This window comes from Lynx canadensis, chromosome D3 (genome assembly GCF_007474595.2).
Source record: "Lynx canadensis isolate LIC74 chromosome D3, mLynCan4.pri.v2, whole genome shotgun sequence".
Classification (NCBI taxonomy): domain Eukaryota; kingdom Metazoa; phylum Chordata; class Mammalia; order Carnivora; family Felidae; genus Lynx; species Lynx canadensis.
In genome coordinates this window covers 40,254,522-40,271,740 of record NC_044314.2, presented here as the reverse complement: position 1 = coordinate 40,271,740, position 17,219 = coordinate 40,254,522, and the positions used below count along the sequence as shown (strand labels likewise).

Sequence of the window (17,219 nt, the reverse complement as noted above, 5' to 3'; positions counted from 1 at the left end):
CCAGTTTTTGCCAGTCTAGTTATGGACTTAAGTAGGTGGTTTCATGGGATTAAGAAAAAGACAAATTTTGTTTAACTGCCCATGATATTTGGTTAGTACTGGAGCTTTTGGGGATTCAGGCCATTTGGAAGAATCCCTACAGCAACTAGCCAATTGGCTCAGGAGAAGATGGTAACAGAGGCTACCTCACAGCAAGCATGGAGAGGTGAAGATTCAGTAGACGAACACAGAAACCCCATTTCTGTTGCTTTCATGGAATACTAGGAGGGATCAAATGACCCCCAATTGTGAGTTTAGTCATCAACAAAGGTACATTTGGCTGGGAAAAATTAAAGTAGGTTCTTCTAACTTGCAGGTTTCAGGAAATAGCTTCCAACCCTTCATACCTCTTTGCCTAGAAGGTTGACCAACTTCTACCTTCAGTGACATGCCTCAGTTTCCCCTACTGTCTCCCACACCCTTTCTTTGCACTGCACTTCTTTCTCAGATTTTAAAAAATAAAACACAACTAGATACTATGTATTTAGATAATTGTTCTAATTAGCGTGTGATTCACTTATTCTTTAGAAAGCGTGACAGTGCTGTTTAATACATATGGTACTTCTAGTAATTTACACAAAGTGTTATTAGATCTTAGATAACTTATGCCACTCTTGCAGTGGACAAATCAGATTCTAATCATGATTTTTTAAAAACGTTTTTTTTAAGTCAGCTCTACACCCAACATAGGGCTTGAACTCACAATCCCAAGATCAATAGTCACATGTTTTACTGACCAAGCCAGCCGAGCCACCCCTCTACTCGTAATTTTTAACACAACATTTTTTTCAGAAGCATTCCATAATTTTTTGCATTGTCCATACTGTATACATTTATATATTCCAGGAAGCTAAATGAACGTATAAAATGTATCAGCAGAATAAAAATATTTAGGTATTTACATATTGTAAACCTTTAAACAATTCAGTGTAGAGATTTATACATATGCCTTATAAGTAGGAGTATGAGACAGTTGAATTAGTACATAAAGTTTTTATTTAAAGTTTTCCCCTTTCAAGCAAGCTTCATTTACACATTCTAATACTGTACAAAATTTACAATCTCTGTGACTTACTTACTCACTATTCACTTCTAATAGTTTGTGCCTTTCTGAAATACAGAAAGCTTTACTTACAGTTCTCATAAATGCTCTTATTTATTTTGGCTAGAAATAAAAAATAAATGAAGAACAAGTCTAAGGAAAGTGAATATCCTTGTATAAACTGTGACTTTCAGAAGAAATGGTGACAGTTGACAAAAAAGGTTCTGAAGCAGACCTTGTTCTCTTCGTGACGTCAGCTGGGATTTTTTCCCAAGTACTGTAACTTTTCTTTCCTATATATATGTTTTCAAGGAAAAAGAAATGAAAGTTGATTGCACTGAATATATATATATATTTATATATATATTTTTACAACGGATCCTTTGGATCTGAACATACAAATAAATACAAAAACAACAAAGATTGCACTTTACTGTAGAAACGGCATTGGATTCCAGTACACCCATCTATCTCGACATGCTCCACGGTGAAAGTTTATCACCAAGGCATTTTTAGTCTGTGGCTTCCCCATGTTGTTGTTTTGAATGACACTTTTGTGGAGGGATTCAACAACACCTCTGGGTGATTAAAAAATATTTTAGGCTACAATTTAGTATTAACTGTTGTTTCAGCTCTGAAGCGCTTGAAAATCAAATTCATGTTCCTTCCAGTTTTGCTCTTTTGATTGTTCACATTGAAAACTATCTCATGCTCTCCTGACCTTCTGCTCCTACATTCCTCATGCTTCTAAAGACAACTAGCAATTGTTCAGCTAACTGATCTCAGGCATCTTTGGTGATAACAAACAAATATGATGAGTTGGAGAATAATCAGGGTAAGTCATGTGCTTTCCTAGAGCCAAATCCAGAGCCATTTCTAGAGCCAAAGGTGAGGAAGAGGGAGACATATTTGTTAAGAGCTAGAATTCGTTCTTGTGGCTCTTTTAAGTGGTGTGTTTTAGGGACAGAGAGACAACTGGGATGGCACTTAAAAGAAATTTTTTCTTTCTTTTCATCCCTGAACTCCTGAAAACAATCTCCCAGTTTCATCATAGGTTAAGTTTGGGTCAGACGTGTTATCCAACAGAATCTCTTCAATATTGTACGAAAACTTTGTCAGTCCTACCTTTTGAAGGAAATAACAGATGTGTTCACTACTTTTTTATATACTGTAAAAAAAAAAAAGACAAAACATGAGCTTCTGTGGAATGAATAGTGACATAGTATGTTTTGTCTTAATCTTTCATATAAAATTGAGGACACAAATTATGACTGGCTAGCCTAGAGCCCACAGGGCAGAAACCAATTGCTACGAGAGCCAACATCTTCCTCTTCTGTGATCCCGTGAGGTGCTGTAAGGGGCAGGCGGCACGTGAAATGAAGTTATATAGAAACAAACATGTTCCCCTTTAATCTTATATGATTTTCTATAACTGTGTTGCCTATGGAGTCTGTGAAGGAGCCACAGGTTAGGAATATAGAATCGAGTGGCAATTTCTGTAATGCAGTGTAAGTATTTCAGTGGGTCGAATTCTGGATCGTTCATGAACACAATATCCCCAAAACTTCAACATAGGTCACATGCAGGTAGACTACAATGCACAATACTGATCTTAGGTCTGTCTGGGGCACTCTTCTGTATTGTATCTTTCTCCTTTTGAACGTTAAGATCCACATGAGGAGTTTTCGTAAAGCTGGGACAAGTTAAAACCAGTCTGAAATGGAAGAGTCTGTCACCACAGGAAGTTTGGTGTGATCCGAGTTGCAGACACAGTATCTGTTCAAGAACAGGTCTTTTTCTTTTGTCATTACTTGTAAATCATTAGAAACCAAGGGCGGGTTTCGGCAGTTGTGCCATTAGATGCACTGTTCCTAGTACAATAGTGATGTCAGCTGTCATTGTTTCCTAGAATGTGAGAGTGTTCATTCCAGGGTTCCCTGGCGTTATTTGTTGTAAGGTACACAGGCGGGCAAGATAACCGGTGCGCAGGCGGGACCTGCCAGTGGCTCTGCTACATCCCCTTCCAGTTCTGTCCAGGTGCCTTTTTCCGGGCAGTAGCATATTGTGGATGACTTGTACGCCCCCTGTAATGGCAGAGGGGGGGCGTTTAGGGAAGAATGTTCTGAGAAGTGCAATGGCAATCCTACTTCTCACATTTACATTGGAAAGAAAATGTCAATTCTCTGCTCTTGCTAAAAAGTTCCAAATGAAAGCGGTGGATTTGAAACTGTTTTTTCTACAGGAAAATCTGAGATTCACAAGATTGCAAAATCTGTGTGTGTGTCTGTGATTAATAATAAAAGTCGAGCGCCTTCAACACCTAGATGATCAGCAAAATCCTTTAATGGACCAAAAATTGGAATTTATCCAGCTGGTTTCAGTTAAAAAAAATTCATCTTAGATTTTCAAATAATATGGGTCAAACAATTTGGTCAATTTTAAATCATTGCCTCACTTTTCCGGTTTTATTTTACTACTGTAGGGAATAAGAGATAAGATTCAAAACTAGTTCAAAATAAGCCGGACAAGAGGGCTTGTCAAATTCTTTGCACATTGATTTATTTTCAAGTGGCCACGTGAGAAATTAAACAAAAAATGTCTTTAATCTCGTTACCTTTGTCAACCTCTGGGGGTAGTGCTTGTATGACATTTCGCTTCTAAAACCAAAGCAATTTGGCTTTTAGCATAGGCAAAACCCCCAAATTCCAACCAACCTGGTCATCATTTTTTGAAAGTGTCCTCCTGGTACCTGGTTCTAAATGTGCCCACTCTTGCAGCTAGTAATGTGTACCAGTGAACAAACCCCTTATGAATATGTAGTTCAATGTATATTTGCCTACATATAACTAATACCTTTTTAAAACTCCCCCCAAACGTTATACAAGAACCTCGTTTGATGCAAAAGAAATAAGCTAATATTATTAATACCCCAAATTAATATTAAGAAACCAACACCTATAAATCAACAGTCATCATTTAAAAAGTGACCGTGTAGACCATGAGGCCATACGTGTCTATGTGATGTAATGTGATGTAATTCGAACTGCATGGCCACCTCCTCAAGTGTTCTTAACAAAAGAGAAGAAATAAGGAACACAATACATTTAAAAAAGAAACAGGCCGAACTTGTGTTAAGTCCTTATGTCTAACTTCCAGTTTTAGAGAAAATATGGAGACAGAGACTGTATTAAATGATATTGCAAGGTAATCATTAGCTAATTCCAGAATGTCAGCTTTTCTCTCTAATAACTGACCCTGTTTTTTTCAACAAGTTAATGGCATGGACGAAGAAGTGGAGTGGGGTGATTTTCCAGATTGCAAGAGATGGATGAGATATAATAACCAAATACAAGTGAGGGTATTGGATTCTGACTTGAACATATCAACTTAAAAAATATATATATATATATTTAAAAATTTTTTTAAAAATGTTTATTTATTATTGAGAGACAGAGAGAGGCAGAGCATGAGCATGGGAGGGCCAGAGAGAGAGGGAGACACAGAATCCGAAGCAGGCTCCAGGCTCCGAGCTGTCAGCACAGAGCCTGATGTGGGGCTCGAACTCACAAACCACGAGATCATGACCTGAGCTGAAGTCAGACGCTTAACTGACTGAGCCACTCAGGCACCCCGAAATATATATATATTTTTACAAGTGAATAGGAAAACTTTGAATGTAGAATAAGGGAATTATAGTTAATTTTGTTGGGTGAGATGACAGTGTGTTTACATAAACGAATACTTTTTTATTTTTTTAATTTTTTTTTTTTTAATTTTTTTCAATGTTTATTTATTTTTGACAGAGAGAGACAGAGCATGAATGGGGGAGGGGCAGAGAGAGAGGGAGACACAGAATCGGAAACAGGCTCCAGGCTCTGAGCCATCAGCCCAGAGCCTGACGCGGGGCTCGAACTCACGGACCGCGAGATCGTGACCTGGCTGAAGTCGGACGCTTATCCGACTGCGCCACCCAGGCGCCCCTAATTTTTTTTTTTAACATTTATTCATCTTTGAGAGAGAGAGAGAGACAGAGCATGAGCGGGGAAGGGGTAGAGAGAGGGAGACACAGAACCCGAAGCAGGCTCCAGGCTCCAAGCTGTCAGCACAGAGCCCAACGCGGGGCTCGAAGTCACAAACTGTGAGATCATGACTTGAGCTGAAGTCGGACACTCAACCGACTGAGCCTCCCAGGCACCCCCATAAACGAATACTTTTTTAAAGATAAATACTGAAGCATGTAGGATGAAATACTTCAGCCAAAAGTTTTTAAGGGTGAATAGATGAAGTATGCCAAAATTTTGATGGATGTTGAAGCTGGATGCTAGGTTAACAAGAGTCCATTGTACTCTCAATTTTTGTGTAACCTTGGAAATTTTCCTGATAAAGATGGGGGAAAGTGAAAAGCCATGGAAAATTATATATCCTAAAGGGAATTTGTGGATATTTAACAGGTTCCAGTGTTTATGCCTTACTGGTCAGAAACTTTTCAGACAATTCAAACAGTTCAACAAACTATTCAAACAATTTCAACGCAATATTTGTAAAACCACTTCAGTATCTTTACTTCAGTTGGAAAGCCAGAATCCCAAAAGCATGGCGAGAAGAGAGAAGCAGAGACCTACTGCATTTGGGGATATAGTTGATCAGACAGCAAGACAGCTCAATAGCAACCACACCAATTCTATTTTATTACTTAAAGTAACTTACTCCTAGCATACAAGCATGATACTCTTAAAAGGTTTATGTGTGAAAATAAATTCAAAATGGATGAAAGACCTAAATGTGAGACAGGAAACCATTAAAATCCTACAGGAGAACATAGGCAGCAACCTCTTTGACCTTGGCTAGAGCAACTTCTTACTAGACACATCGCTAAAGGCAAGGGAAACAAAAGCAAACATGAACTATAGAGACGTCATCAAGATAAAAACTTCTGCACAGTGAAGGAAACAACAAAACTGAAAGGCAGACTATGGAATGGGAGAAGATATTTGCAAACAACATACTGATAAGAGTCAGTATCCAAAATCTATAAAGAACTTATCAAACACAACATCAAAAAAACAGACAACCCAGTTAAGAAATGGGCAGAAGATATGAATAGATCCTTATCCAAAGAAGACATCCAGATGGCTAACAGGCACATGAAAAGATGCTCAACATCACTGACCATAAGGGAAATCAAGATGAAAAACATGATGAGATATCACCTCAGACCTGTCAGAATGGCTAAAATAGACAACAGGTGTTGGAGGGTGCTGAGAAAGGGGAACTCTCTTGCACTGTTCATGGGAATGGAAACTGGTAGAGCCACTCTAGAGAACAGTATGGAGGTTCCTCAAAAAAGTGAAAATAGAATTACCCTATGATCCAGCTACTGCACTATTAGGTGTTTACCCAAAGGATACTAAAATACAGATTCAAAGGAGTACCTGCACTGTTTATAGCAACATTATCAACAATAACCAAACTATGGAGAAAGCCCAAATGTCCACTGACTGATGAATAGATAAAGAAGTTGTGGTATGTATATACAATAGAATGTTACTCAGCTATCAAAAAGAATGAAATCTTCCCATTTGGAATGATGTGGACGGAGCTAGAATGTATTATGCTAAGTGAAATAAGTCGATCAGAGAAAAAGAAATACTATATGATTCACTTATATCTGGAATTTAAGAAACAAAACAGATGAACATATCGGGGTGGGGGTGGTGGAAAGAGGAGAGAGGAAAAGATACCACAGAAGACTTTTAATGATAGAGAACAAACTGAGGGTTGATTGAGGGAGGTGGGTGAGGGATGGGCTAGATGGGTGATGGGTAGTAAGGAGGACACTTGTTGTAATGAGCACTGGGTGTTGTATGTACGTGATCAATCACTGAATTCTACTCCTGAAACCAATATTGCACTGTATGTTAACTAAATACAATTTAAGTGAAAAAAAAAAAAAAAGGTTTATGTGTAGGTGGTAACATTTAGAGGGAAACACAAAGTAAGCACAAACAGAAGGAGAGGATGAGGAAATGTGGACACATACCATACTCCAGCTGTAGCCACCCACAAGGTAGATGCTGTCATCAAGCACTGCACAGCCAGGGCCACTTCGACCTTCCAAAATGGGAGTTTGGAGAATATTCCACTGGTCACCTTTTGGGTCATAGCATTCCACAAGCATTACGTCAAGGTGGGAGAAACCTAAGTGACATAGCAAAATGGAACCACATAAGAATAAACTCTCAGGGTGGCTGCCTGAGTGGTTCAGTCGGTTAGGCATCCGACTTTGGCTCAGGTCATGATCTCATGGTTGGTGAATTTGAGCCCCACATCAGGCTCTTTGCTGTCAGCACAGAGCCTGCTTCAGATCCTCTGTCCCCCTTTCTCTGCCTCTCCCCCACTTCCTCTCACATGCTCTCTCTCTAAAATAAGTAAACATAAAAAAAATAAAAAAGAATAAACTCTCAGGGTCCCAATTCAGGGCTAGGGCTTCTCCTTCTCCTCCTCCTCCTCCTCCTCCTCCTCCTACTCCTTCATCTTCTTCTTCTTCTTCAAGTTTATTTACTTATTTTGAGACAGAGAGAGAGAGAGCACAAGCTGGGAGGGGCAGAGAGAGAGGGAGAGAGAGAGAATCCCAAGCAGGCTCTACACTGTCAGCACGGATTTCCGACACATGACTTGAACTCACAAACTGTGAGATCATGACCTGAGCTGAAACCAACTGAGCCACTCAGGTGCCCCAAGGCTAGGAGTTCTTTTAAAAATAGCTCTAGGGCTACAAAATCGATAATTGTGTTTTTAAAGAGACAAAGGTATAAGTTTACTAGTGAAATAGGGAGACATGTTACGAGAGACCTAAAACAAACTCTGGGTATGTCCAATTCATTCAAAGCAAGAATGTCTGACTCAATGTCATTGGTAAATGTTGATTATATGGGGGTATATCTTATTTTAAAATGTTTATTAAAACCTTATTTAAAAAGTTTAAAATAATTAAACGTAAGCATTTTATAGAGTGCTTACAATAAGCTGGTTGTCTTCCAAATGCTTTCTTTCTGTAGATGAATTCACTTAATTCCTCTCAACCACCCCATGAGATAGTTATGCCATTATTTTCATTTTAGAGAGGAGAAAACTGAGAGCAAGAGAGAAATAATGACGAGTAAGTCACACAACCAGTAAGTAGATAGGTTGAGGTTTAAACTCAGGCAAACAGGCTTCTGAGCTCATATTATTACAGGCTAAACTGTATTGCTTTTCCTAAACGAATATTTAACTCTCAAAATGTTTAAAAAAATTTTTTTAATGTTTATTTATTTTTGAGAAAGAGAGAGAGAGAGAGTGTGCAAGCTGGGATGGGACAGAGAGAGGGACACAGAATCCGAAGCAGGTTCCAGGCTCTGAGCTGTCAGCACAGAGCCTGATGTGGGGCTCAAACTCACACACTGTGAGATCATAACCTGAGCCAAAGTCAGATGCTTAACCAACTCAGCCATCCAGGTGCCCAATCAAACTGTTTTAATTAAATGGTGTTCAGAATCTTTTACCTTTTTCAACAGTTTATGTTTATAAGCAACTATGATGAAGTGAATAGTTTCCAATATCTACTAAGGATCAAGGTCAAGTAGGGGGCTAACTTTCACTGAGGGCTTCTTCTCTCACCTCTGATGCAGTTTTTCAGTGACTGGGGCAGTAAGTGGGTTGCAGAGAACAACTTAAATTCTTAGACTCCACTGGGGCCCTGCCTTTAATTTAGAAAGTCAAAAATCTGGAGGGGGAGTGCTTCCTGGTCACTGAACAGACCAAATCCTTGATAATATTTTTCTTCTCTTTACATGTGTGCAATGGGTATTTGCTAGCTGACAATTACAATGCATACACTCAATCAAAATCAACCTACTGGACTCTTCAAAGTAATTAAAAAGATAGACCAAAAAGTAGAATAATTTTCATTCTTGAAGAAGCGGACAAATTATTTCAGGCCACTAACTTCTTACATAAAATAAATCACATAGATCTGAGAACAGTAGAGTGAAGGATTTACTGGAGTTCTGTGGTATATTCCTTTCCTGTAAGATTATTGATGATAATTTCTGAAGCATGGATAACTGGAATGAGGACTGGGGAAAATTTCCAGTTCTGAAGTTCTAGTGGCATCATAGGAGGATATGTATGTCTTCTTGGTGCCCACTACACATATGACATATGTTGATGATAAGCCTCAAAAACTATAAGGAAAAGATAATTACCCCTCTTTTATAGACATGGGATTAAGGGTCTTGAGTAAGACCACACAACTACAAGTGCATAACTGGAACCCAGATCCATACCCTTCTCTCTACACCATAATGCCTTCCTGAGCTGACCTAACTTTGATGTGTGTGTGTTCTCATTTAGGTTGTCATTACCCTGTCCAAGTATAACCTGAAATATTAAAGCTTCCTAGAATGTGGGGCAACTGGGTGGCTCAGTTTGTTGAGCATCTGACTCTTGATTGCGGCTCAGGTCATAGTCTCATGGTTCATGGGGTGGAGCCCCATGTTGAGCTCTGTGCTGACAGTGTGGAGCCTGCTTAGGATTCTCTGTCTCCCTCTTTCTCTCTGCCCCTCCTTCACTCGCATTCTCTCTCTCTCTCTCTCAAAACTAAATAAACATTTTTTAAAAATTCCTAGAATGTTTAGTCATCATTATGCAAAAGAAATTAGTAGAAATCACATTTTAATGTAGAAAGCTACAAAGTTAATACTGCATACAAATATTTTTATGAGAAGGAATGGTGTATGGCTTGAGATGAAAGAGAAGCAATGAAAGAGAAAAAGAATAAAAAGGGAAAAGTTGCAGCAGCAAAGGTAATCAATCCCTTCCCACTGGGGAGAGTACAAAGATGAGCAGCATAGACTAGGGTATTGACGTTTCTGATTGAATACGAACTTGGAAATATTTACATAAAAATTACACCTGTGTGGTCTTGATTATGTTAGAGGTATATATGTATTGGGAGAACCAGAAGGGAATGTCTACATCTATCATTTTTTAGATGGTTGTATGATGGAAAAATAAATGCATAGAAGGCCTTATCTACCATACTTGGATGGCCTGTTTCACATTTGGTTCAATTTCAAGGATCATGGCAGGTCAGAGCTAGAGGAGATTTTAGACATCATCTATACCAGTTTCTTCATTTTTAGGTAAGAAAACTGAGGCCCAATGCAGTTCAGGAATCTTAACAACACAGTTCTCTCTGCTTTCCTGTCAAATTCAGTGTGATATGCATGTAGATAGTTATACACATGCACGTAAACTACAAAAAGTTGTAGTCAGGGGCAGCTGGGTGGCTCAGTGGGTTAAGCATCTGATGTGGGCTCAGGTCATGATCTACAGTTCGTGAGATCGAACCCCACGTTGGGCTCTGTACTGACAACTCAGAGCCTGGAGCCTGATTTAGATTTTGTGTCTTCCTCTCTCTCTCTCTGCCCCTCCCCCACTTGCGTGCTCACTTTCTCTCTCTCTCTCTCTCTCTCTCTCTCTCTCTCAAATGAGTAAACTAAAAAAAAAAGGTTGTAGTCATACAGATATATGGAGAGGAGAGGAGCCCAAACAAAACTCTAAAAATATCATGTGGTTTTTTTTTTTTTTTTTTTTTATTAAAAAAGCAAGTAGAATTTGAGAAGCATAGGTTTGGTGTTCAACTCTTAAAAGAAATAATTCCAAATTTAGACATGAAATTCTACTAAATGTTTTCTTTAAGAAAAATCACGTATTAGCTTCTTTGTGCAGCTATGACTGAAGTTCTTTATGATCACTACAAAAAACAATTTTCTGGAAAAAATTTATTGCTATAACTTTGGAGATAGGGTATAATTTATTTTACTGAATTCATTGTTACAACAAATTGTTTGTGCTTTCAGTTATTAATGCTTCCGTTTTTTACTTTCTGTTGACATCATTATTCATTTCTTTAATGTGTGTGGTAACTTAAAAATAATCCTATCTGCAGAGGAGCCAAAATAAATGCCTGCCCAAGGGTACAGCTAATTTACACAGAGTAGATTTTATTTGGTCAACATGTTTTTTACTTGGTTAACTATGATTATCTAACGAGAAACCCCCTTAGCAAGAAACATGAGATGCAAATGATATTGTGATTAAAAAAAAAAAAAAAGAAAGAAAAAGACCTTTCAAATGATTTCCTCCAATTGCATACAAGCGATCATTCATTACAGCCAAAGTGTGGATGGCGCGTTTTGTGTTCATATCTTGTTTTCGAGCCCAGACATCCATTACAGGGTCATAGCAATATAGCCATGGGACATATTCTCCATTGTGTACACCCCCTGTGAATTAAACATATACATACAAGTCAAGAAAGTGCCTTGGAACTGAAGTTTGGAACAGAAAGTGGAGGAATGACTTGCCTGAAATGTATATCTTCCCATTGTGCACTGCTCCTGCGTGAGCAGCCAGAGGCTGGGGCAAAGAGGACACATAACGCCATTCGTTCGTTTCTAGGTTATAGCTCTCCACGCTGGACAAATAGCCGGTTTCGTTCCTTCCACCAATAACGTATAAATGCTTGTCCAACCGGCATGCATAGAAACTGGCTCTTCTACAATGAAAACAACAACCCACCATAAATCACAAAAGGGGCTCCGTCAGTCAGGGAAAAGGAGGTACATCCCGCTCTAGAAAGGGTTGCAGAAATTTGGAAATAACACACACAGCTCCCTTCTAAATCTGAGACCTTTACAGTAATTGTACGCATTGCCTGTTCTGGTTAGCAATTTCATATTAAAGTAACAGGAGAGGAGAAAGTCACCAACCCTGTTTCAGCTTCTTTTATTTTGCTTTTTTATACACTGTTAAAGTGTTCACTAATGTTTGGGATATTTGGTACCTTGTACAGATATCACAGCTCAGTAAGACAAAGTGAAAAATGAGGTAGATAATGTAACAATAATAAATTATCTTGACATTCACTTTTTTCATGGTCCTTCAAGGGTCATTGTTCCCAATTTATAAGAGAACTACATCATCAAAATTTTTCTTCAATTATCATTTTTTTTTCTTCCCAGTACTACCACAAATAGAGAAACTTTTGTGAACTGAATAGAGTGCTGAAATTTTGCTCTTATACAAACCAATCGTAGGAATTTCACTGATAGAGCTTTTAGTGTTGTTTCTTACAAAGCTACAGGATATTTTTTAGTCTCTTTTCAAGAGAGGCAATTCATTAAATTATCCCATTATGCCTTCAAAGGTAAAAGACACAAGCTGTGTTGAAAGGGAGACCAATCCTGAGGTAGACCATAGAATAAGAGTAAGATATTGAGGACCTGAAGTAGAGTTTTATGGAAGACACAGAAGAGCTGAGCAAAAGATATTTTAAAGGACGATGTAAGACTCAGTAACTAGTAAGACATGAGAGCTGAGGGAGAATAAATGTTCAAAGGGGACCTGAAAATTTGGAGTTAGGATGACTAGGTTGATATATTAAGCAAGTCCTTGACCCTTTGCTTCTTTTTTTCTCATTGATGCTACTGGAATAAGACACTTTATGAGGATAAGATACGAATAAGTACGATTGTTAAGTGCCAGGCCCCTCAGAGGATATAATTTATGTTTGATAAATGTATGGTCTTCATAAAAATAAGGGCCAAGACTCTTGGGCAATGTCAGTAGCAAGATCAAGAGTCCTAAAGATTTTTATCAGGAGATTTTCCAAGTTGTGTTTACAAAGTGCCAAAACCTCTAGGAAGCAGGAGACGGCGTCTTGATTAACAGTTTGGTCTCTGGAACAGATTGCGTGGCTACGTGATTTATTGGATGTGTGACCTTTGACACATTAGTTAACCCCTCTCAGCCTCAGGTTGCTCATTTGTAACAGGGGGATGCTAATGGTACCTTTTTTTACAGGGTTATTTGCAAATGCATATGTAAAGTGCTGTCATAGTGTCCAGCTTTTTGTTCATGTGTCAGAATCATCAGTTACCATGACCCGGGTAAAAATGTTATTAAAAATCAGCCATCAAGATGTTTGCATATAAACTTTGCCTAGCCATATTTTAAATGACAGTGAAATTTTTTAATGTTTGTGTAGGTGATTTATTACCAGTAGGTATGGTATATGTTATAGATGTTGATGTATTCAGTTTTATTTTTTTCTAGCTTTTTTGAGGCATAATTGGCAAATAAAGTTGTAATATATTTAAAGTCACAATGCAATAATTTGATATATAGATACATTGTGGAAGGATTCCCACAATCAAGTTAATTAACACATGTATCACCTCACATAGCTATTTTTTTTGTTTTTTTGTTTTTGTTTTTTGTGTTTTTTTTTTTTTTTTTTTTTTTGGTTTTCTACTCTCTTAGCAAATTTCAAGTATACGCTACAATATTAACTACAGTCACTATGTTATATATTAGATACACAGAACTTCTGCATCTTATAATTGAACGTTTATACCTTTTGACCAGCCTCTCCTCATTTCCCTCATCTCCTGGCCCCTAGCAACCACCATCCATTGTTTCTTTAAGTTTGACTTTTTTCTTTTTTTTTTTCCAGATTCTACATATAAGTAACTGTGTTTCTCCTTCTCTGTTTGGTTTATTTCACTTTGGAAAACGACCCTTAATTTCATCCATGTGGTCACAAATGGCAGGATTTCCTTTTGTTATGGCTAAATAATACTCCATTGTAAAGATATGCCCCCTTTTCTTTATCTGTTCATCTGATGACAGACACTTAGGTTGTTTCTGTATCTTGGCTTTTGTGAATAATGGTGCAATGAACATGAGAGTGCAGATACCTCTTCAAGATATTGATTTCATTTTCTTTGGGTATAAAACAGAAGTGGGATTGGTGGATCATATGGTTTTTTATTTTTTTTTTTAATAGTCCTGAAAATCATGGATAATTTTAGAGCAAAATTTTGGCTCTGTTTGTATTTTTTCCTGTATTTTCCTGATGCTTTTGAAAGAAATATGTGCTGTAGAAAATTCAGAAGGACAATGAAGAACAGCAATGATGGAAAAAGAGGAAGGAGGAAAGGAGGAAGGAAAATAAAGAGTAGGTGTGGCAGATTTCATAGAGTGAGTCTGGTTAACCTGGGTCTTCTGAGGGGTTCATGAAGCTCTGAAATTGTAATAAAATTGTAATGAAATGTTGCATATATAGGTCTTGCACGTATGCATTGTTTGGAGAATATGTTTGGAGAAAGGTATTAGGAAGAAGCTTTTTAATCAGATTAATCTAAAAATTTTGAGATTTCCTGTTACAGAGAAGTAAAACCCATTTAAATATAAAATCAGATTAAAAACAGTTGCAAAATTAAGTGCCTGCAGATGTCCATTGCTTCCTTCTATTTCTCTAACCAGATTTCAATTGCTTTCTCATTGAATAAGATAGGTCAAGGTTGTCTTAATAGTGCTTTTACCTTCTCAGTTAAAATGTGTCATTGAAAAGCCTGACATTCTATAAAAATAGATGAAAGTAACAGATATTTCTTCGCGCCATCGACACAATCCCTCTTCCATATGATGATTCTATAACAAGTCTTAGAGCCTCTGAAATAATTAATTTACCAATCCTACTAATGGGCCATCTTTAAATAATTTGGACTATGTGAGCCATAAGGTGTTCAGTTCTTCTATGCGCTAGATACTGGTCTACAAGAGAAAATGCCTACTAGTCATGACAAGTATGAAAACCCTCCACCAAATAAGTGTAGATAATGGAGAATAAGAGGAAAATCTCCTTGTAGTAGTGTGCACTCCTTTCATCTAGTCTAAATTTCAGTTTTCTCACTTTTTTCTATCCTGGTTCCTTCCTTCCTTACTGACACTGAGTGAGCCTGTCAGAACTTGCTATCTTTCTAGCCAAGATTTTCTTAATTTGATGCTTCGTGTGTACTCCTAGCTTTATCCACACAGTGTCACTGTTAGGATCTAAATGGAAAAAAAAAAAAAAAATCAGTAGGTTCCGCTTCCTGACTAAAACTGCATTTTTATGTAGAAATTCCAATAGTGAAGATTCTGAGCCTATGACTTATTCCCTTGCATGTCCAAAGTGAGAATTCATGAGATACATTATAGGAACACTGGATAGTTAATGGTCTGTCAGCAACTGTGAACATTTGCTCCAGGCTAAAATTTTACCATACCAGGTCTCTCTTGGGAGTGCTCCCTGCCCCTCCTCCCCACATGAAGAGCACACATAATTAGGCTATTTGGGTGTTTTGTTTTGGTTTTTTTTTGGAAAGTAAGTTCAAGATTACTGAAAATTTTTAAATGGGATTACACTATTTGTGTTGCAAATTGTTCATCTCTCCCTCCTCCAGCCCCTCCTCCCCCAATGCCAGAGGCAATAATAGTCAACGTATTGTGAGAAGTTAAAAAAGACTACCAGTTGCTGGTAGTCAACTTCCACAAACACATTGTGAACATTGCATATTGTACAGGTCTTTCCTAGTTCTTTCTGACCCTTTGGGTGGTCAGTTTATATCCTAGAGCATGAGATTGAATTACTATAACCTTATCTCAGCTTGAAATCTTGACTTTCACCATCATGTTAAAAACAACAAAAGATTTTTTCAGACAGAATATTGTCTCACATTGTTTCTTAAGGCTTGTAGTAACCATTACAATTTGGAAACATTTTTTACGTATTGCTTCTAGCTTTTGTCTTACTCTGTGATATAGAAGCTTTGCTGTCCGTGCTTTCCAAACTGCTTTTTCTTTTTCTTTTTCTTTTTCTTTTCTTTTCTTTTTTTTTTCTAGACTAGCTAGGGGTAAGAGCTCCAGATGAATCACACCTACAATGTTTATTTTTACTGAAGAAAAATGTAAAGTTACCAAAGCATTTCTATTGATCTTAGTTTTAATTTTTACCCTCTTCTTTTTCCTGAAGAATCAAATCCTACATCTGAGACCACAACAACTCAGTAGCATTACATTTAAGCGTGTATTTTCCTGTAATCATTTCACAGATAGTAGGGATGCATTTCATGAGTCGGTTGAGTAAGCCTAGAAGCAGTGTGCCCATTTCCCTGCTGAACTGGGGGATAGTCTGCGCTTTGATTATAGCACTCCTTTAGAAGCTCTGATTAGGTGAGATATCCTAAGAATCTGTCCAGCCGGCTCGAAGAGTGGGTTATCCTAGAGGTGGTTTTCAACAGGCTTCTATTATTCTCGGTTTGGTAACTTCTCAGCAGTTTGGTACCAAGAATGGAAGGAGAGAGGTGGGGGAACTTCTGGTGAGCCTGATTCATGATCTATACAATGTACAATTAATTCAATTAAATGTTTCAAGAAACTTCAGATCTGAAGGGTGTCTCATATATATTTTTTTTCTTTTTTTCTTCTTCTTTGTGTGCTCACCAATTAAGCCACGATGGTAACTGACTGTATTTGCTACTTAGAATGGAGGCTTGGCAATGACAGAAAAATTTCATTTTAGGTTATGGATTGTTGCCAGGGTCAACCAACCCATAGGAGATAGGGAGCTAGAAGATTGACTGGGCATTTGTGAGATCTGCCTTTTCCCACTCAGCTCTGTAAGGAGCTCTTTATTTGGTCTATCGAGTTGATTGTTCTAAATCTAAAAAAAAACTTCTTTTACTAGGGACCTGACATGATATACCATAATGACTTAGAAAGAAACGTTAAACAGTCCATCCTGTCAACGGTGGCTGCCGGGCGCCGACAGACCATGGCAGGTCTTTTTATCAGGTCAATGAGCTGCTAAAAATTGTCTAAGTAGGACCCTGCCATGATAGGCCATAGTGCCTCAGAGGAAGTCATTATAGAATATCAAGTAAACAATACACATTTAAAAAAATTACTAATTAGGTTTTGCAGCAATACTTCTCATCCTTAGGGGCTCTAGAGTGAGATAATTGACCGCGACGTGAGTTATGCCTCCCAAACGGAAGGCGTGAAGGTTAATTATCGTGGTGTGCAGCCCCCCAGCAAAGGGGACCGCGGTGATGAGATGCTGACATTTCCGATAGATTATTGATATTCATTTTTTAAATATGTTTCTTAAAGAAAACTTTTTGGAATGGTTTTGATTAAAGGGTAGAGTGACGCAGCCACAATAGGAGCAACCAGGAAATAACCCCAAAGGGAGAGAAACAAGGTG

At 37.9% G+C, this 17,219-nt stretch overlaps 1 protein-coding gene across 1 annotated transcript in view; it reads right to left on the bottom strand.

The window, feature by feature from the left end:
- Nucleotides 1-1,452: 1,452 nt before the first annotated feature.
- The window catches only part of KLHL14 (kelch like family member 14), a 104,183-nt gene continuing 88,416 nt past the window's right edge, over nt 1,453-17,219 (bottom strand). Inside the window, exons 6-9 of the mRNA XM_030336764.1 lie at nt 11,494-11,684; nt 11,254-11,412; nt 7,122-7,279; nt 1,453-3,165 (exon numbers count right to left, since the gene is read on the bottom strand). Coding sequence (XP_030192624.1) covers nt 3,025-3,165; nt 7,122-7,279; nt 11,254-11,412; nt 11,494-11,684 — 649 coding nt within the window. The 3' untranslated portion in view covers nt 1,453-3,024. The remainder of the gene's footprint in view (nt 3,166-7,121; nt 7,280-11,253; nt 11,413-11,493; nt 11,685-17,219) is intronic.